Source organism: Phyllostomus discolor, chromosome 2, assembly GCF_004126475.2.
Source record: "Phyllostomus discolor isolate MPI-MPIP mPhyDis1 chromosome 2, mPhyDis1.pri.v3, whole genome shotgun sequence".
Classification (NCBI taxonomy): domain Eukaryota; kingdom Metazoa; phylum Chordata; class Mammalia; order Chiroptera; family Phyllostomidae; genus Phyllostomus; species Phyllostomus discolor.
In genome coordinates, this window is record NC_040904.2 from 171,530,251 (window position 1) to 171,552,652 (window position 22,402).

General features: G+C 38.6%; 1 protein-coding gene across 1 annotated transcript; it reads right to left on the reverse strand.

Annotated features, from left to right (window-relative positions):
* Window positions 1–707: 707 nt before the first annotated feature.
* Window positions 708–21,319, reverse strand: LOC114513130 (oral-facial-digital syndrome 1 protein-like). The gene is made up of 3 exons (XM_036019159.1): window positions 21,315–21,319; window positions 8,169–8,174; window positions 708–3,784 (listed from the first exon to the last, which is right to left on the reverse strand). The coding sequence occupies exon 3, from the start codon at window positions 3,773–3,775 to the stop codon at window positions 806–808; it is 2,970 nt and encodes a 989-aa protein (XP_035875052.1). The 5' UTR covers window positions 3,776–3,784; window positions 8,169–8,174; window positions 21,315–21,319; the 3' UTR covers window positions 708–805.
* Window positions 21,320–22,402: the final 1,083 nt, after the last annotated feature.

Below are 22,402 nucleotides of genomic sequence, written 5' to 3' on the forward strand. Positions count from 1 at the left end.
AGCCTGCTAGTGTCTAGTGCACTTTTCAAAGGACTTTCATGTGAGACTGGGAGCTTCTCCTACCAGGCAACTGCCACAGCCCACAGCCACCTCTGAGTCCCCTTAAGTCAGCCCGACCCTCACAGCCCACTGAGGTCAGCAGTCAGCCCCACCCCCAAGGTCCACGGGTGGCTGAGGTTTTTTCTGAGTCAGCCCACACAGTCCTCTGCCTTATTGGTCTGATCGTTCTGGTTGATTTCTTCTTTAATTCCTTGGTTGCTGGAGTTCCATGTGGTTTGATTTTCTGGTGATTTTGGTTGTTTACTGATTTCAGATTGGTTGTCATCCTCCTTTTGGTTGTGAGAGGAAGGGAAGGGTCTCTACTTATGCCTCCATCTTGGCCGAAACTCTGTAGTTTTTATTCTTTAATTAGATAGTTTAGTAATATGAAGTTATCATTAAATATATCTTAATATGAATACCTTGTCATCGTAACTTCTCCAGTACTTGGAGATTCTGATAAGTAACAAGCACATTCAGATGCAAACATAATTTTAATGTAAAGTATATCTTAACTAGTTTTTAAACCTAGTGATTTGATGTCTGTAAGTTACTAAGAATACTGACCTTATTTAAAGATAATTATAAAATCTAAATAATTTTAAAATGTGAAGTCTGTGTAACTTTGTCAATTTCTGTTGACTAATAATTATAATAATTAAAAATACTTTTACATAAACAATTTTTATTAAGAATTTTGTCTTACTACAGAGAACTCATAGGCCTTTCATTGTTACATGAATAAAAAGCTGGCCAGCACACACGGTTACCAAAAGTCGTCTGGTTCTTCATGAGAAAGGCCTGCGAAACTTCCATCGTTGTCACTAAGCGGCAGTGTGTCCCCTTGGGAGACTTCTCTGGCAATCTTCACTGAGCTCTTACCATCCTTCTGCGGGTCCTGATTCTCATGGATGATTTTCATGTATTTCTCAAAAGGGTTTTCACCACAAACAGATCTGTCTTTCATTTTTTGAATACCCACTTCTAATTCTTTCTCCATTTCAATCTTCAATGACTCTTCAATCATCCGCCGTGGTTGACTGAGTTTTTCTAGTTCTCTCTGTTCCCTTTGTAAAGCTTCTTGTGGACTCTGACTTCTTTCCTCTCTCTGCTCTTGTTCTTTCACCGGCTGCCATATTTTTTCTTCTTCACTGTCTCCCCCAATTTGTTTCTGATCTACACCTGGATAGTGAGAGGTGACAGGTCGGTCAGGAAGAGCAGCCAGGCCAGCATTGAAGTGAGGCATGTCACCAGCAGGATGGAGGCCATCGGCTTCTAAGTGCTTTGGCATGTCCCCTGCATCTACACGAGATTTAAAAGATGATTCAAATTCTTCATTATTGTTCATAGATTGCTTGTCTGGATTTGAAAATTCAGTTCTCTCTAGTTCAGTGTGTCTTTGATAAGGACTGGCCTCCTGCCTCAGAGGGCTGGAAAGAAAATGGATGGAAAAGCTATGTCTAGACTCAGCAGCTGAAGGATGCAGCATTCTTTCAGGACAAGGACTGGAGGCAGCAACTTGGGATCCACCAAGACCTTCCAGGTGCATTTCAGCATCAAAGCTCCATTCAGCTCTCTCAAGGGGAGTGGTGGAGAGGCATCTGCCAGCACCTCTGTGGAGTGGGGAGGCTGTTGTGTCCATCTGCACTTCTGTCTCGCCCACTGCAGGCTTCCTGGGCACAGCTCCTTCCTCTGTAAAAATACATCTTTCTGAGGAACTTAACGTGATGCTCTTTAAAGTTCCTTGCACGTGCAGGGGAGGTGGGCTCTGGGATGCTAGTGGGCTTCCAGAGTGGGGCCAATGATGAATTCTTTGACGATAATCTCGGAAAGCTTTCTCTAAGCACTCGGCCTCACATTCTAACCCTCTCATTCTTGCCTTGGTGTTGGCTACAAACTCAAGGTCAGATTCAGGGGAGCTACCATCCGTGCTTGCACTTGGATAATTTATGATTCTTGGTGTAACTGTGCTTGCCATCAGCTGTTCCCGTTTGAGAGGATTTTTCAAGAAATCCCCACTTGTTCCACCATTGGGAGACACTGTGGATCCGTTGACAAGAAACGGCTTTACATTGCGGTACACTTCATTCTCCAGTGCTGTCTCAGTTTGTTTCAGCTGCATTTTTAAATTGGCGACCTGCACAGTTAACCTCTTTACAGAGGCTTCATACTGTAGTATCTGGGCCTTCAGCTTTGCAGAATGCTCAATTTCGCTTTGCAGCTGCTTCTGCAGAGCTTCCTTATGGGTTTCGAACTCCTTATGCCCTAACAGGATAGCAGTTTTTGCTTTCTCTAATTCTTTCTGAAAATTTAGCAGCTCAGGAGATGGCTGAGCTATGCGGTTTAAGAGATTCAAGTTTTCATTTCTACTCTCTTGCATTTGTTGTTTAAGTAATTTATTTTCTTCCTGAAGCTCTTGTTTCTCATCTTTTAGAAGTGAATAGTCATTCATTTCTTTCATCTTTTCATTCAGCAGGTGGTTTTGCTTTGTTATTGCCAAACACTGGGCTCTGAGAGACTCAAGCTCAAGCTGAAGTTCTTTCACATGATTTGCAGAATGACTGAGTCCTTCCTTTTGCAAATTAACAGCTGTGAGCTCCTCTTGCAAATGTATAGCTTTTTCTTTATTCTTCCTTTCCTCCTCAACCAGTCTGTTAGTTCTGGTGATGTAGTCATCCTTTAGCTCTAGTTGATACTTCAGAATTTCATTCTTGAGCTTCTGCTCATAGGTCTCCTCCATACTCTTTATATTCAGTTCCCGCCTCCTAAGTGCATCACTCATGCTTTCATTTTTTTCTTTTTGTAGCCTCTGGGCCAATTCAAAAGCTTCAATTCTTTGCTTCAGCTCTGCTTCTCTGCCTCTTACCAAATCTATATCATTTAGTAGAAGCTGCCGTTGAGCATAAATTTCTTTTGTTTCAATCTCCTGGTTCTTTTGAATTCTCTCAAGGGACATCTTTTCCCGAGAAAGGAGGGCTTCTGATTTTGCTTGACAAGCTTTCTCAACGTCATTCCAGAACTTTGCTAATTGTGCCTCAGACTTCTTCCTCTCTTCCTTCTTGATTTTTTCTATTTCATCATTTTTAAAATGCTTCAGCTTTTTTTGCATTTCTGCCTGAAGCTGCTGTTCTACTTCTTTCTTATATTCATTTAACTTTATTTCTAAAGACTCTAACTTTGGATGCTGAGGGTAAGCATCTGCAAACTGATCATCAATAAGCTGAAGCTTCTCAGCAAGAGAGTCTTTGCTAAGGAACATTGGGCTTGTCTGAGTGTCCATGTCATGAGTCTCTTTGATCTGATGGTATTCTGCCATTTCTTTTAGAAACTCCATGAGAAAACCTTTTCTGTTTTCTTTATCAAATCCTGAAACCAGTGATTTGTAGAGACTCGATTCAGGGTTGATTTTAATGAGCTGTAATAGATCCTGCATAGTAAATACCTGTTCCTCTGCCAAGCCACTTTCTGGGAAGAAAACCGAAAGTGAATACTCATAGCCACATCTTCGTAAGTGATCTGCCACTAGAGAGTTGGAAGCGCCTATTAAGAGGGTGCTACCTTCCACTGAAATGGACCGGGGCTCCATTTCTCCGCTCAATACAGGATGCATCAATTCCTGAATGAGCTGCTTTCTCAGCTGCATCTTGAGCCTGTCCAGTATACCCCGGTCCTTAAACATCTGGTACAGTCTTTTGCGCAGCTCATCTTGAGTCAACACGTCATATTTGGGGGGCATGGTGGATTCCTTCCTTCGGGTTCTTACAGGTGGGTGGCGTCGAGCACTGGGCACAGGGGTGACTCTCACTGCAGGCTAGAGGATGGAAACAGCAACCTAAAAATATATCTTTGATAATAACAGTGGTCTAGATAAATTCTCATTAACCTCCTATAGTTAGATTTAGTTGCTCATCATTGTTTATAGAGTTGAATGATTTCTCCTCATTATCCTAACTGTAAAAGCAGTAGAGTATGCAAATTACTAGAAAAATCTCCTACTTATAAACTATGTATATGCAACATCAAGTGAATTAATATATTCTTTTATATCATTAATCAGTTGATTAAACTCTCCTAAAACTGCAAGCTCACAGGACTGATCCCACCTTTCAAGCCTCCAAACAATCACTTACATTGTCAATAATGTAGCTAAGACAACAAATGCATTTTCTCTTCACTTCCTTTTAGAAAACTTGAGGCTTTTAGTTATCTTTGCACAAGCCTCAGGTTATAGCCCATCTATAACACTTTTTATACTAATATCATTAGAATCCCAAATCAAAACCTGGGGTGGTTGAACCGCTGGTATGCAATGCAATAGATGAGTTTTCCAGACTACAGTTCTGAGGAAGAAAACCTGTTGGAAAAGAAAAGAGGGAAGGATTTCAAAGTTTGTTTTTCTTTTTTAACTTGGCTTTTCTACACTCCTTTTTCTAAGATGTCGTTTGTACATACAAATCACTTGAGTTTATTTTTAAAACCTACACAGAGAGATATTGTTTTGTTGTGGTTAAATCCTAGTCAGTAGAAGCTCAGAGCTTCCCATTGTGAAAGGAAACGAAGGCTGGCTGGGTCTTTAAGAGACCTCAGCGTACACGTGGCTCCTTTCATCTCAGGCTTGTAATTGTTGTGATTTAGCCCTGAGCTTATTTCCAAAGGTAGCCTACTGAGAAAAGCCTCCAGTACCTAACCCAGGGCACATTAAAGAAGGTTAGTGCCATGGATGAAGCAAAGTTTGTTATATTAATGAGCAAAAGGACAAAGGCACTTTTCTTCGTCATCTGAAGCTCCTTCAGTTGCACCAATATGCTGTATTGCTGATGTCATCCTACAACTAAAAGATCCAAGGCATGTTGATGAAATGCAACCAAACATCAGGATGGATCAATGGCAAGGGGTTAATATCCAAAATATATAAAGAACTCATACAACTCAACACCAAACAATCCAATTAGAAAATGGGCAGAGGACCTGAACAGACACTTCTCCCAAAAAGAAGTACAAATGGCCAACAGATATATGAAAAGATACTCAACTTAACTGGCTATTAGGGAAATGCAAATCAAAACTACAATGACATACACCATCTCACACATTTTAGAATGGTCATTATCAACAAGACAAGTAATAGCAAGTGATTGGGAGGTTGTATAGAAAAAAGAACCCTCATTCACTGATGGTGGGAATGTGAACTGGTACAGACTACAGGAAACGGTATGGAGGCCCCTAAAAATTAAGAACAGAATTATCATATGACCCAGGAAGCCCTCTTTGGGTGTCTACCTGAAAAATGTAAAAACATTTATTAGCAAAAATAATTAGCAGCATTATTCATGGTGGCCAAGACATGGAAACAAACAAAGTGTCCTTTGATAGATTATTGGATAAAGAAATTGTGATACATACATACATACATGATAGACTACTACTCAACCATAAGAAAAGATGAAATATTGCCATTTGCAACAACATGTATAGAACTTGAGGTGAAATAAGTCAGACACAAAAAGTTAAGAACCATATGATTTCACTCAATTTTATTCAATCCTTGAATCGACTCTGTTTTGAAGTATTATTATCATCACATCATAGGTGCAAAGCTGAAGCACAGAGAAGTTAACCACATTACCCTAGGACCAACACCATGAAAGTAGAAAAGACAGATTTCAAATCCCCATAATGTGTCTCAGAGTCTGTACTTGTAAACACCATGCTATACTCACTTGCTATTATGTAAATGATTAATATAGTTCCTCTAAATGACCAGTCTTGTGTAGTAAGATGAATAGAACTTTGGTTTAAATTCTGATTTCATCACTTACTAGTTGAACCTTCAGCAAAATTATTTCATCACTGTAAACTTCAGTTTGCTAATCTCTAAACTGGAAAGAGTAAAACCTTCATTAGAACAGTTGTTATAAGAATTAAATAATAATAATAATAATAATGAAATGATTACCATTGTACGTGGAACATACTAAGTCTCTGATGAACATTAGTTGTGCACTTTAAAATGCCTCTCACTAGCATGATGAGGGTAACGACTGTATCTGGTTGACCATCATAATTATAATAATAACCATACTCGCCAACTACTACATATGTAACCCTCATAACATGGCAGGCATGTTTTTAGTCTTTTACTTACATTCATTCATGCAGTCCTCTAACTACCTTCAATATACATGGGACCAGTATTATTATTACCTCATTTGGTAGGTAAGGGAAGTAGGCAAATCAGATAACTTGCTGGAGGTCACATCCAGAGACAAAATGGTAGGACCTGGGTTTTCTCTCAGGCAGCCTGGCTCCAGAGTTAGTGTGCTAGCCACTTTGTGCATTCTTGGCATTTACTAGGGTTTCAATAAATGTTTGTAGAGGAATGTATAATTCCTTAAATTCCAGTTATTATTTCCTTTGTTAGCTTTAACTCCTCTGATCTCTATGCAATGTGAAACCTGATCGTAGAGTATTATAATTCTTTCACTTGAAATTTTATGAATTTGTTTATTGGCCCTACAAAGATAACATAGTTTTATGGGAGAAAGAAAATTACAAACAAGAAAAATGACTGTGGAAAAGACCCAGTTAAGAAGCTACACTGAACACCAGACCCCAAATTTGGGTTCCCATCTCATTAGCCTCCTAAGAATCTAACACTTATTATGCATTCAGGGTCAGAAACAATCTTTTTGATGGAAAAAAGGAGCCACACCCATTTTATAGACTAGAATCAAACACAACATAGTATTTATTTCTAGAAATTTATGAAAGTTTTCAGTAAATGGATACAAATCAGAAAATAATTCAGTGTGATTCATCTTTTGGTCTAGATTGTTCCAAGGAGGCATCAAATATAATCAATAACCTTAAAAACTTATTAGACTCTTTAAAAAGAAAGTCCTCTTTGATTAAAAAATAGTTTTGAATACTTCACCTCAGGTGTCCTTCAATTTATAGTCAGCTTTGAAAGTTCATCTATCATTGTACAAGCAGGCAATCTGAAAACTGTTAGACACAAATACTAATAAACTTTGTCCTTAAAATTTTTTTTAATTGTTTAGTACTATTGTTTAATCTCTATTATTTCTTCTGAGGGTTTACAGTAAAAGTGTAAGTTCAAAGCAAACTTCTAAATATTTTCAATGATTTTTTAGTAAGAGAAAGTTTATTAAAATAGTCACAGAGCTAGAAAAGGTGAGCCAGCTGGGCTGTATGGGCTCAAGGAGGGCCCTTGGAGCTTAGGAGAAAGAAGGGCAAGGTTCACACACCTGGGGAGGGGAAGAGAGGGAAAGGAAAGGTGTGGGCAGGCTGCGGAGAGTGGGCGCCTGGGAAAGAAGGGGCAAAGGGACGGGAATGTTCTCTTTGGGCAGATGGGGAGAGCATGCTCTTCAGTGATTTTTAAGAGACAAAGCTTCCCTGGTTAGATTTATTTACTCTTTCTTTTTGATATCAGTGAAATAATATTTTATCACATTTACTGCATTGAGAAACCATGAACCTGACAAATGGAAATAGGTTTAAGTACATTGTCCTGACTGGTGGTAAGAATTCCTTTGAGACCTGAGAGGTTGCCTAATGAACCAAAGCCATATAACTAGTAATTTCTTAAGCTAAAAGTCATCTCAGGGCTATCTCCATCCAATGCTTGAAGTATTAACTGCTACACATACAGCCAAGTACCAAATTATCCAAAAACTGTTTTATGGGAAAGGGGAGGATCTGAAGACTGTCAAGGCTTTACTAACACTAATAACTTGGAAGCTGGTACACATCAATTTTTAAACCAAAAGTTCTTCAGGAGAGATGTAGGAAGTGTTCATTCTTTAGTCTAATTTTGAATTCTTGGGTGAATAACAGCATCTTGGACTTGTTTCAGAGCTAACAAATGAGAAACCAAGTACAATCTACTCTGAATTTAAGAAATACTCTCAAGTGTGAAATTCAGAAGTGTTTTGAAAGACCGTAAGTCATATGATGGCAAGATCATGGGTTCTAAAGTAGACAATCCTGAGGTGAGTCCTGCCTCCATCTTTGTCGAATCTTTTCTTAAAGGTTCTCACCTTGAAAGGGCTGCTGTAAAGACTAAAGGAGGCACCACACGTGTAGTGCCTGGCCCCCAAATTTCCCACTGCCAGCTGTCTGACATTGGGCAGCTCGCTTACTTTGCTGTGCTTCAACTTTAATTCCTCTGTAAATACAGAAAGTATAATATAATTGTTGAAAGTTTGTTATGAGAATTAGAAAAAATGCAGAATTTCTGACATTTAGAAAAGTACTTAAATGATAATTGTGATCAGTATGAGTAATGTGTTATATTTAAATTTTACTCTACAATTTTTCAAAGAGCTTTGGCAAGGCTAAAATGCAAGAGATAAGTAACTCATGCCTCAATGATGTTGATATCTATGAAGTGAGGAAAATAGTCAAATAAATCTCATAATTTTAGCTTAAATTTGTTCAGATGCAATCAAACTACAGTCCCAGACTAAGGCTATTTTTAAAGGTCAGCCTGACAATGATCTCTTTAAAGTATCTTCAGAAATGCCATGTTATAGAAGAGGCACAAATTCCTTTTGGGTTCCGAGTTAGTCAAGCAGAAACCCTTATGATGTAAAAAGCAGTTTTCTTATTTGTATATTCTGGCTGTGCCCTTTGACCAGCGAGCTGTGGTCAGTATCACAATTTATGTTTTTGTCCCAGCAAAGGAGGATTTCTTGAAGTCTTCCTTGGTTTCACTGCTACTCAACACAATCCTATTTGGCAATGAGCACCATCTGAGTATGAGAAACTATTTTTAAAAGTTTGCTGTTTTGTTAAAGACTGTAGGAAAAATATTAAAAATTTGACTTCTAAATATAAAAATTTTATTAATGTTCTTCAAAAATGGAAGCAAACAAGACGTGTATGCAAACTGCAAGCTGGTATGGTTTCACTGCCAGTCCCTATGTAGACACAAGATGGCCACAGCAGACCCAGATCCTTTGTGTCCATCAAAGAGTGTTCCCAAATGCACAAAGTCCCTACATCCACTTGGATCTGGGATTCACTGATGGACTGAAGTCACATGCTCATTCTTGAATTTGTACTAAAGGTATGGGCTTCGTTCATTGGTTTAGGCCTAGGTTATAACTCCATTATTACAACTGGGCAATAGGGTCCATCAAACCACATAGTCAGAGAGCAGGAAAGAGCTGGATCTCTAAACCAGTCAGGAGTGGCTACCAGATAAGGAGAAAGGGCCCCAGAATGGCATCAACGCCTATCACTGGGAATTCATACTATTTACAAAACCAGTATGGTTTCTCTCCTGTGACTAGATACTTAGTTTCTGAGGACAGGGTTTCATCACAGCCCCTGACATGCAGAAGGTGTTCAAACAGTGCATTTACAGGCTTTGTTCCTCTTTAATTTTTTCTCAACACAGCAGCTGAAGTGATCTGGTCAGGGCATAAGTTATACCATGCGAATCTCAGTGTCTTTCCAGTTCATGCCAAATACAAGTAAAAGTTATTGCAAATGATGCAAAGGGCCCTTTGCAGCCTGGTTTCCCTGTTACCTCTCTGTCCTCATCACCTGCCATCTCTTTACCCTGCACTCTGCTCCAGCCCAGCTGGCCTCCTCACTGCTCCTCCCAAATGCCAGGCCTGCTGCTGGTGTCCCTCTGCCAGGAGCACTCTTCTCTCAGACAGGCGTCGGGCCCACTCCCTCTTCTCCCTCACGTAGTTGATTCCCTTCAGTAAGCCTTTCTCTGGCCAGCCCATCCTATCTCTGTTGTATCCACCCCACAAACTCTTGTTCTCTCTCTTCCCTGCTTGGTTTTTCTCTACAGCCTTTATCACCATCTAAAATATCTATGTTACTTATTCTTTTTTCTCTTCTCCTTTCCCTTTTCCCTTTCCTCCCCTCTTTCCCCCTCCTTCTCCTTCTCCTTCTTTTCCTTCTTCCTTTCTCTCTCTCTCTCTCTCTCTCTCTCTCTCTCTCCCCCTTTTGTTCCCATCACTAGATTATAAGTGCTATGAGGTTATGAGGTTTTGGATGTTTTACTTCATGACTCTATTCCTAGCACCAGAATTATATCCAGCACGAATGGATACTCAATAAACATTTACTGAATGAATGGATGATGTTTCACTGCTTTTATTCACCATCCATGCCTTAGTGTAAGCAATGTTTCCTGGTGTTCATGCCCTGGGATGGTGAGGCACTCCTAGTCTGTATTTTGATAGCACATTTGCCATCACTGTGGGCTCCATAATGTGGGTGCTGTTAACCTTACTCTCTCTTAGGCTTGGCGCAGAGAAGATGCTCAATAAATAAGCGAAGTTAGGCAAATGAACAATGTCCTCAGAATAACACACAATCGTGGCTGTTCATAAAGATTTCAGGAAGCCTTCCATTGCATCAAATTATCAGTTATTCTGGAGAGAAAAATAGGTAATTCGATTATGTAATTTTTTTGGCTGTTATATCACTGCACTCATGAGAAGTTAGGTGTTCATCCTGATGGATGAGCCTACTGCAAGTCAGACCAAAGACTCAAACGTTTTTCAGCCATTCATGCTTTCCTTCTTTCTGTGTCCTCAGCCCAACACATACACACACACACACACACACACACACACACACACACAACCAGAGACACCTTATCATCTAGTACAGCATATTATAACAATATATTCATTAACACGAATATACCAGCAGAAAGTATAAGACTTCTAAGTGTCTGTTTCTTTCATAAAGTGTTCTAAGGAGTGGAATAAGTGGCAGAAGTCTGGTCTAATACAGGAGAGAATGGGAGGGAGGAGGGAAAGGCCCACAGAAGGAGCAGCTACACAGACCCTCAGGGCCTCACTTGGGCTGTGTGCCCCAGGCTGGCCTCCAGCGTGACTCAATTTGAAGGCCCCTCAGAAGACTTGGCGAGCATTACTTCCTGCCCCAGTCAGACTTGGCTCAACAACTGGAACAGGCCAAAGCCTGCTAAAGAGCCCCTTAGTAGATTCAGCAGTCAGGGAGGAGGGGAAGGGAAAGAGGAAATAGGCAAGAACTGAAACCTGTTAAAACAACATTAACTCCCCATATGTGTCATCCTTTATCAACGGAGCTCACACTGAAGACTTGTGAAAAGATCTGCAATTCTAAAAAGGATTTTCTGTGCTGGACACTCTTTCATACTCAGTGAAAGACACAGATTAATAATATTAGATTTCTAATCATTATGGAACTGAAGATATTAGAGTATCAAAACTTCCCCCAAAAGAGATCTGAAATAGTCTGACACTATTATTCTAGTCCACAAACACTATATGAGTGGTTTGAAGAGGTCGTGTGTCTATTTGTATATCTGACTAACTTATAGAAGAGAAATACTTTATAAGTGTCAAAGGAATTGGAACAAAAGCCAGATGCATATGGAGTCACACTCAGAAGCACAAGTAAGTAGTTCAAAACACCAGCCTCAAATAGCATTTTTAAGAGTGTTTAGGTAAATAATTATTTTTTAAAATGTCAGCAGTATATTCCTATAATACTGAGAAACTTCTTGATTCTGGGTACTAATGATAACAATGTAACTGTTGCTGAGTACTCAATATAGACCATCAAGACATTTTAGAATGCTGTAGATGCCTCATTTAATCCTTGTAACAGGTAACCTCACCCTGCCTGGCTCCTGAGACACCAGCTGTCTCACTGTTACTTCTCAGGGAGTGATGGCCATGTGGGAACATCCAGGTTTCCTTCCTAAATTCCCATTCTCTGATGACTTGTTAACCCTCGTCATCTTGGCCTTGGCTCCTAGTCACACTTCAGACTGTGACATTTGTTCTGTCTGACTCTTGGCTCCTCCTACCATACAAGAAAGGTGACTTTGCTTTGTACTTCTAATGTGGCTCATCTCTCCGAACAGGTTTGGGATTTGCTTGTCTGGTATGAATTGAGGACTGGCTGTGATTTTTACTCCATGCTGTTCTGCAGCTGGGATAAAACACTGTGGACACCTAGAACCAATGTGAATATTGACAATTCCATACACGAGTGCTCCATATGCTAGAGTATAGAGTGTCTTGGAGACACATTGCCCCCCCATGGACTCGGACCAAGATTGCCCATCTTCAGAAACATTCCAAGTGAAGACTTCTCAAAATGATTGAATGCATCCTTAGACTGTTCTCAGATCTTCTCAGAAAGTTATAATTTTGCACCTGGTATTTGCAGCACACAACTTAACAAATATTATCCTTTGGCTATTTAAACTTTGTTGAATTACAGGCTGGAGATGTATACAAGTAGTACTGCTTGATGCCCTGAATCAGTTGCTGAATTACGGGGGGAGCTTGAGGACCCGCCATTGTCAACCTTCTTTATGTCTCAGCCATGATTTCATGGGCAGCAGTAGCACCACAAGTTACGAAAGGGAGGAGGGGTGTCTCACTCATTGCTTCCTATCTAGACTTCGTTAAAAACTTGAAAGACAATTATGATTATGCCTTTGAAATTAATTCAACATATGCTTGTTAAGTATAAATTATGTTGTAAGTATAGCGTGGTAGGCTGTGGAGATATAAGAACAAATAATAATAACATTAATAATAATCGGCTCTTTACTAAGCATGGGAAATTATTTTATTTGATCCTCACAACATTACGGTAATTACACTATGAATATCCTATCATCTCATCTTATAACAAGGAAACTGAAGCATAGCAAAGTAACTTGTTCAAAATCACTCAACTAATAGGTATTGTAAAGCAGTTGGATTCTAATTCTGACTTCAGTCTAAATTCAGGGTCCTCACTTTGACCACTCTGCACACAAGCATTTATAGAACAGAAATCAGACAGATGTGCACATAATTTTAGTACTATTTACTTTTATTCTTGACCCATAAATTAAAAAATTGCTCTTTCATAGGTAGTCTTCAGCTCCATCAGCGTGGGTGGGGTTAGAGGGCTCTGCTCCACAGCACCCAGAGCTCAGCCAAACTTGTCAGGAAATAATGGAGGTGCTCCTCCTAGGCTGTTATGGAGCAGAACCCATAGAAACATCTGATGCATGACTGTGTGACCTTGAACTTTTCATTATAACTTCTGATGATGAGAGCCACAAAGTAAAAGAAACTATGGCTGCTGGTTTGTTTGCTACTGCAAATACTGAGGGATAGAGTGACCTATTCTCTTCCCATAGTGTTGTAGCATTAGAGGTTCCTAATAGAGTGTTGTCTTGATTTTTAAACTTCTACCTAAGACACAGATGGCTGTCAACCACTGGGTATTACTATCCTTCGCTGGTAATGTCTATATTCCTTTTCAGTTATTGGGGCTGTTGGCTAGTGTGGACAAAACAAACGGGGTCCTGTAATAAAGCTGACAAGTACAGTGACAGAAAGTAACCTCACAGGTGATCTGATAATAAATCCCTAATGAGGAAGGTCACAGTGGGTGGTCATGTCCAGGCCTGTAACTTTGTAGTAAAAGGGCTATCTTCGCTTTAAGCAAGCCCTGTGCATTTTTCTTGTGTGCCTAGGTGACCAGACCTTTGGGATGACAGCGTGCTCCTCTTCCCGCGAAGGCAGAACCATGCTCAAGGGGCATCTGAGATCTTGCTTCCTGGCACTGTCATGGGGTTGCCTCAAATAAACTCAGTTTGACTCATAAAAATTCTCTACAAGTTTGGACATTTTTATGTCAACACTAGAAAGTTAGAGGCAAGAATCATGTCCAGATAATAAAGAGCTTTATAGGCCATATTAAATAGTCTAGACTTTCTACTTTATATTGTTCCATCTCAAATGCTCCACACCCCAACTAACATGGTTTCTTCCAAGGCCTGGCCACACACTTAACACTAACATTTGATAAAGACTTTCTCCTTGACCAAAATGAATCAGGCTCCTGAGTCCTTTTTGACTAGCCCTGTACTTGGGCTCTGTCCTTGGCCTGCTGTTAGGTTTATAGCAAGAATCCTGCCAAGTCTGTTTAGTAAAATAAATCCTGACCCTTGACGTTTTGTCACTCTGGCCTACCTTTAGCAAAAATCCTGTCAACCCAGGTTAGTCAGAATCCCCTTAGACTTGATATTCCCTCTTAGCAATTCTCTATTCACTGTCTGCCACCTTGGTCCTTGGCTACAAATTGCCACCTGTCCTTGTTGTATGCAGAGTGGAGCCCCGTCTCTCTCCTCCATTGCAAGACCCTCACTGAGTTAGCTCCTCCTGAAAAAGTCTTGCTCACCATCTTTAACAGGTGTCATGAAAACATTTTAACTCTCTTTTTAATTAATCTTGGAGAGAGAGAGAAACAATGATTTGCTGTTCCACCTATCGACGCTTTCATTGTTTGCTTCTTCTGTATGCCCCGACCAGGGATTGAACCTACAACCTTGGTGTCTCAGGATGACACTATAATCAGCCAAGCTACTCAGCCGGGGCAAAATTGGAACAATTTTTAATGCGTTCCCCCCCCGTTTCATTAAAGTATCTTTTTAAATCAACTGATTTGTATGGAGTTTTGATTCATCACAACAGATATGCCATGTGTTTCTGCAGAATTTTAAACTCCATGCCATTAACTTTTCAAGTATTCACTAAATAAATAAATAAATAAATGACTTTACATAAAAAAAAGAAGTTGACTTTTAAAAACATTGATTCAATAGAATTACAGATGCTTGTCCACCTAACTATTGGGTTACATCCTGCGAAACTCACCTAAGCTGAATATGCTAAGTCGAAAGTGCATTCGATACCACACTGCAGAGAATCGTGCTTGCACCTGACAGGAGCTGTGGCTTTTGCCCAGAGTGATGCAAGAGTGTTGGACTGCACGCCACCAGACCAGGAAGAGATCAAAATTCAAAATTAGAAGTACAGTTTCTACTAAATGTGTATTACTTTTGCACCACTGTGAAGCTGAAAAATCGTTACTTGAACCATCCTAAGTCAGAGACTATCTGTATACCTAGCAAAGCTGCTCAAAACATTTTATGCATACATGGCCAGAAACCTGCCAAGTTCTAGAGTAAGGCTTGCAAATAAACTCATAATGATTTCCAGTTTTCTTTGATAAAGAAATCATATTCAATAATGTAAAAAATGTCTATAAATAAATTCAATTAAAATCAAGTAAAAGAGCTAAGCAGCTTAAATTTGAAAAAGCAACAAGAAACAAGTGCTCAGTAAGCACTGGGGCTCAGACCGCCTTCCAACCTGACACCACGCTTCTTAAGCTCGGTGTCCCTGCTGGAGGAAAGTGGTTTAAAAATCTTTGTAATTTAAGAAATGTTCACATATTAGAGATGCCTTAAAAGCTGTATTTTAAGGCATCTCTTTCTGTACTCCAGAAAGTGAGATTTATTATAGTTATACCAGAAAGTATTATTTCCTGTTACTAGAAAGGATTTTCATGTTTTTATTTTCTCGCTTTCTGAATATACATTTGGTAGGTTATAACCAGATGGTCCAAACCCAGACAGAATGTAGACCAGATGAATTGTAAACATTCCACCCTCCAGCCTTAATCTTATCATTTAGATCTTTCCTACCAGAGTCTAAAGCCACATTAAAACTATTACCTGCAGGGCATTTCTAACTGCTAATGAGATAAACAGGATATGTTAGTTGTAACTCTAAAAGCGTGCATAATTTGACAAGGATTTCAGGCAGCTAGTTCACCAACTGTTTTTAGACTTTAGCATCAGGTCTCCTCCTCCTACTCCTCCCTCTCCTCTCCCTGTTTTCCTCCTCTTCTCCTCAGAGAACCTCATGAATCGGAGCAAACTCATTCTGTGTGAAGTCTCTGTGAAGCCGACCTTTAATGCTGGCATGATGTGGACAGACCTCTCTTAAAAGGATATTGTTTTATGGGTGATGCCAACTTTTACTATAGGGAGCCGTGAATAGCTTTTCTCTAGATAAGTGAAGGATAAAGAAGAAACATTCTTAAAGATTTTGGTGTGCAACTTTCTGAAACTCTGATTTAATTTTCTGTAATTATGAAAGAAATCAAGCATCAAATATAAAGAATAATAGTCACCCATGTACCCAAATCAATTAAATATTGGTATTTTAACCATAATTTTAAAAAATATTTTTAAGTGAAATATTTCAGATTGTTGAAGCCCACAGTGGATATTTCCCTCAGGTCATCTTCTTCCCTTCCCAGATGTAACCACTTTCTTAAATTTATTGCTCATTATGCCCATAAGTATACTTTCATCATGAATGATGTATTTCTTATTTTTTTAAGATTTTATTTTTTATTTTTAGAGAGAGGAGAAGGAAGGGAGAAAGAGAGGGAGAGAAACATCAATGTGCTGTTGCCTCTCATGTGCCCCCCTGCACTGGGGACCTGGCCCGCAACCCAGGCATGTGCCCTGACTGGGAATTGAAAATGATGACTCTTTGGTTTGATGGCTGGTGTTTAATCCACTGAGCCACACCAGCCAGGGCTATTTATTAATATTTTATATCTTTAAAAATTCTATTCTGCATATATAATTTTTATACATTAAAAAATTAAATACTACATATGTTATTTTGGTTGGTATGTTTTTTAATGTTCCATTGTGCTTCATATTCATTTTTCCTTGCTGATAGACATTAAGGTTATTTCCAACTATTTCCTACTATAAATAGTGAGGCCTTGATGCTCCCAAGTTGAACAGAAACAATTTCACAGAACATCAGCATCAAACAAGGCCATTCTGTGACTATGCTACATCAGGACAAAAACCAGGGTTACTATATAAATTGTGTTTGATTACAGACAAAAACATGAACGTTATTCAAACAACAAAGATAACCAAGCACCCCACTATCTTCACTAATGTGAGTGACTGCTTCTTTACCCATTGTAGCTTTAAATTCACTCTAGGCTTCCTTCTTTCTATTTAAGCTTTAATAAAATAAATATACAATTATCCCTCTTCCAGACAACATCCAACTCAGAGCAAAGCTACATTCTGACACCCTCCCTCTACCACCTGCACAGCCCACACCCACAAGTTCTTTCTGACCTCCCTCAGTGAGACGCCTCACTGTTCACACAGTGAACGTGCTCTCTCTGTGCAAGGAGTAAGAGACCCAGATTGTTCAACCCGAGGTGTGTTCCTGGTGGCCAGTGGCTGGAGAACATGAACACTAGTGAGGTCAAATATCTTTTCACTTGTATGTTGGTTGGGATAACCATCGAAGATGCACATTCATTTTGTCTTCAGGACAGTCCAAGAGGGCCGAAGCTGGCTGTGCTCCCCTCGTGTTCGATGTTAGTTCCAAATGGCCTGTTTGTGCCTTTTCCGCCACACTGTTTTTCATTTTGTTGTATATTCAAAGTTCTTTATATTTTCTAGATATAAAACCTTTCTAGAGCATATTGAAAATGTGTTTTTATATTGTTATCATTGATTTTTAAAACTAATTTGTGATTTTGTGATCGAATTTTTTATTCTATAAAGGTTATAAATATAGCCTTTTTTCTATTTCTGTTATATTTCTAATATTGAAGTATTGCTTTTTTTACACTCTGGCCACTGATCTCTGAGAATTTATTTTGTGTATGGTAAGAGGTACCTGTATATTCCACTTTTTTTCCAATTTGGATAACAAACTATTCTGAAAAAATTGGACAGTCTTTCCCTCCCATCCATTTACATAGCTGTACCTGACATTTATCCAGTTTCCAAAGATGTGTGGGTCTGGTTCTCAATTCTGTCTCGCCCCATTGTTTTGTCTATCCCTGCACCAGTATATACTTTTAATTACTACTGTGCCCTATTCTTCTCCCTCATAACACTTATTTGGTAGTTAAATGTGTTTTTCTGTAATGTTTAACTTCCTCATTGGACTTAATGTTCTATGTGGTAGGCTCAGTGTTTTTGCACAGTACCTAACACACACAGTAGGGATTCAGTATACATTTGTACAAGTGGAAGAATAAACTAATATTAGAATATAACCATAACACTAAGTTAGACGATCTGACTTGTAACTGCTTGTGGCCTCCTGCTTGTCCAGGTCTCAACTCTTGTAACTTGGGCAAATTATTGGAGTTCCATAATGGCCTTCTCCATTTACTTCTTCCTATTTTTGCTATTTCTCAGAAAAAAGAGTTGCAAGTCTATTCTTATTGTTTTTTTTTTATTTCATCCCACCCATAGTACATTATGAAACAGAAATACTTAAATTTTCATGCAAGTGAAGATTTTGCTTTTTTTTTTTTATTTCACACTCTCCAAAGCTCTCCCCAATAGTTGCATCAACTTTTTCCTTTTTCTCACAATCATCTCAACAGTAAATGCTTATATAGTAAGTAAGTACATGGGCCAGGGTTTAATCTGGAAGTACTTTAAAGTAGCTTATCTAATCCTCCAAATATCCCATGAGATGTGTTCTCTTAAAGCTGTGTAAAGATAAGGAAACTAAGGCACAAAGAATTTAAGCAGCTTTCTTAAAGTCACTCAGCTAGTTTGTGGTTATAACAGAATTTGAACACAGGCAGTCTTGGTTTAGTGTTCATGCTTTTGAGGAAAAAGATAATTTAAATATCTGTGTTTATAGCTTATTTTATATAGACATTGCTGATTCTATACTTTAAATTGTAATTCTAATCATATAAGTTTTTATAAAGGTAATTTGTTAACTATATAAGAGTGATACTCAGGGATGGTTCTTGATTCATTTGTGGAAATTGCAGGGCTGGCCTCTCCAAGCCTACATGGTTATGGCTTGAAACCCTCAAGGAAGACAGATCCTCTCTCAGGTTCTACATAGTAAAAAGTGTCACATGCACATAGGCACAGACACACATGACCTTTCTCCTCTGAATTACCTTAGTCTTCCTCCAGAGTAAGATGTTCTCGAGTGTTCAATTGGAAAGCTCTGTTTTGCATTCTATGGCCTGGAAGCTGTCAAGTGAAATAGGGAGAGGAATCAATAACCACCACTAACCCTACTAACCAACTTGCCAACCCCTTAGCATAGCTTTTAATCTCTTTTAGGAGATATTTCTTTAGCCTGCTCTTAAGGTCCTTATATGCATGAGAACTTGGGTTGAAGTTAGTAGATTTAGTTTGATTTAGTTTATAATCCCCTGTTTTAAGCATACAGTCCCTAAATAAAATTACAGTCTTCTCTTCCTTCCTGTGGCTGCCCAAAGCACGACTTTGGGAGGTTCCATCAGGCAGAGTGGGTTCTCGCTGGTCTGTCCTTCAACAAACAACTTTCGCATTTATCTGTCTGTTGGGATTCCTCATCATCTCTGAGCCAGTGCTACCCTTGTGCTGTTAGGGACTTAGATTCTTTACTACACCTTCACTCTGATTTCATGAGGCTGAGGAGAAAGTTAAGTTGAACACAGGTGCTCTGTCTGCCATTTTGAACTGGCAGTCAGAATAGATATAATTTATAAATCCTTGAGAAAGGTTTCAAATTATCCTAGATATGTTGAGTGACTTTTACAGGTATAGAAAAATCCATTTATAAATTAATATGCCAAACAAACAGTGCCATCTGTTCTAACATGACTAGAAGTGTGCCCAAGATCACAAACTGTGTAGCATTTTCTTGACTTCTCACTTGCTGGTGGTACATTCTGACACTTGCTCTCATTTGCTCATTTCATGGGGAATCAACACTCCTGGGTAGTGTAATATTTTTTCCAGATAAAGTAAAACAAAGAACATTATTTTTTTCTAAAAATACACTAATACATGTATTAGTAACATGTATTTTTTAAAACTCTGTCCATAAACCTTACAATAGTTAGTTTGATGGATCAACTTCACAGCATGGGAAATTATTTTTAGTAGCTCCTTTTTACTGATTATAAAAGTGATTCATATTCATTATAGAAAAATTGGGGAACCCATACAAGCATAATGAATGAAATAAAAATCAACACATCTTCTGACCCTATCATCGGGAAGAGGAATTTCTTCACTCTCTGCTTGGCCTGTGACTGCTCAGTGTTTGATAATGGAACCAAGAAAGGCCTCAAACATTTTGTTTGCCTGGTGCTTTCTCAGTGCATACAGAAAGCAGCTCTAGTGAAGACTTAGAATTATTTTTTTTCTCTTCCAAATCCTAACTTAGGCTCTAAAAAATCTGACAAATTGTATTTTTTTTAATATACATGCTCTCTTTACTATTTGCAGAGAGGGGGGTCTCAAAATAGAGATTCTCCAGTCATTCTGTACTAACTCTAAAAGTCAGCAATTCCGAAACTGGTTTGTCTGTATTTTTCCTCTTTTTGTTTGTGCAAGTAAGACTTGAAAAATGCATGTGGGTTTCAAAACTCCTGCTGCGCCAGCCACGATTTCCCATAAAAAGGGGAACATTTATTTGTGTATATGAAGTCCTGGACAGCAGTACTTGGTCAGACGTGAGACAGATGTATGTGTGCACAGCTGTTTGTGTTTAAGGACAGAATACAGACATAAATAAGGTTAGATATCCTTGGTTTGATGCTAGAATATTTTCATACACCATATTCAAAGGAATATCTGTCATAACTGAAAACAAGGGGAAATTTATCAGAAACAGAGCACAGACCCCTTCCCCAGAGCCAGGATAAACAAAACCAATATGGGCCTATCAAGCTATGGTCTTGTAAAATAAACTTTATTGTGCAAAAGAAAACCACCTTATTTATTCATAAAAAATATTGTCAGATATTTCCCCAAAGTCAGGTATACTGTCTTCTATGAAATTTGAGAGTGGAGGTAGATTTTCCTGGCTCGTCTGTCAGTATCAGAATCACTGTTACGTTTAAAGCTCACAGCGCTGGAAAAGAATGTCCCTGACAGCGTGCCATCGCCGTGTTTGCTGTTCAGCCCCCTTCCTGGGTTAAGGCAGAGGGGCAACCCTTTTCTTCTCTATGAAAAAAAAGTTCATATTGAAACAAAACTGCCACTTGGATACTACATTTCAATGGCAACATGATTCCCAGAAAGACCTTTTTTCTGTGCATGATACCAAAATCATAGAATAAGAAACGACAAATGTCAGGCTCAAAGTCACAGAGATTTGCAGAGAGAGTCTTCCAATTTGTTTTATTGCGTTGATGATGCAGAAGTTTGAGATGTGCCTCAGGAAAAAGGTTAATGGGGAATTTTGCAAATTCCTTTATTTATTTTTATTCTAACTCTCTAGCCAAATCCAGTGAAGAAAAATCATTTGCATTTGGGTATGTGTGTAATCTGGATAAAATAATTGAGTTATAAAGTAAAATTTATTCAAATACATTTTTCTACTAGATGATATAAACAACACTCATTTTCACACTACCTCTGCCGAGATTTTCACATCTCAAACCCCCCTCTGCTCTCCAGGACATTCCTCTCAGAAAATCCCTTTAAGAGTTCAGAGCAGCCTTCAAAGTAACTACAGACTTTGTTTAGAAGGTGCTCTTGTTTTGATGAAAATCCTAAAACAACTCCTTTAAAGGGTTTGTTTAAAAGAATTCAAGAAACAGAGATATCCATAAGACTGAAATTCTACACTTTATTTACATAAGTTTGGACTTTGAAGAAGTGTTTTGTTTTGTTTTCTTGTCAACCCAATAAATCATATTGGGAATTATGGGTGACTTACGGTGTTCGAGACCCGAAGAAGACAACTCAGTCTGTCCTTTTAACCTCACTGCGGCGACATGGCCATTATTAGTTTAAATTATATGATGAAATCAGAGGACTGAAAAATAGAATTTTTGATTGCCACCTTTGCCTATATAATTACGTATTCTATACTATGTCTAAAAGTGAATACAACTTTTATAGGTCTTTAAAAATTGTAAAGTCTCTTTGATAAAGTATACTGTATATAGTACTTATTTAACATAATTTTTATAATTATATATTTTGTATCATTGTATGTACAGAGAAATATAACAGGAAAACAATGGGAAGATAAAAAATTATGGAGCAATGAAAAGTCCTTTTTATTCTCATATTTGAAAGTACTGTATAAAGTAGTGTTACAAAGAGTTTTATACTATAAAATTAAATGTGTTTTTTATTGCCATGAGTATGTATGATTGCATGATAATTTGGAGGGGAAAAAGTATTCTAAAGAGTTATATATTTCCAAGAGGAAGCTTTTCAAATTAAATTATATTTTGTATAAACTTCTTTAGCATTTCTGTTCATTTTCTGATTTGGTTATTTTATTCTCAATCTATTTTCACTAAGAGTGTTGTTGTCAGGAATAAAGGTGGAAGGCTGCTTGGAGAGAAAGAAAATTTGCCAATGTGCAAGGTGAAACACTGTTGCAAGTCACAGAAAAACTCATGCTGTCTACGGTGATGCAAAGGGACGATGCCGCGCCCATGCCACCAGCATCACACCTACAACACTGGATGACAAGGGCTTATT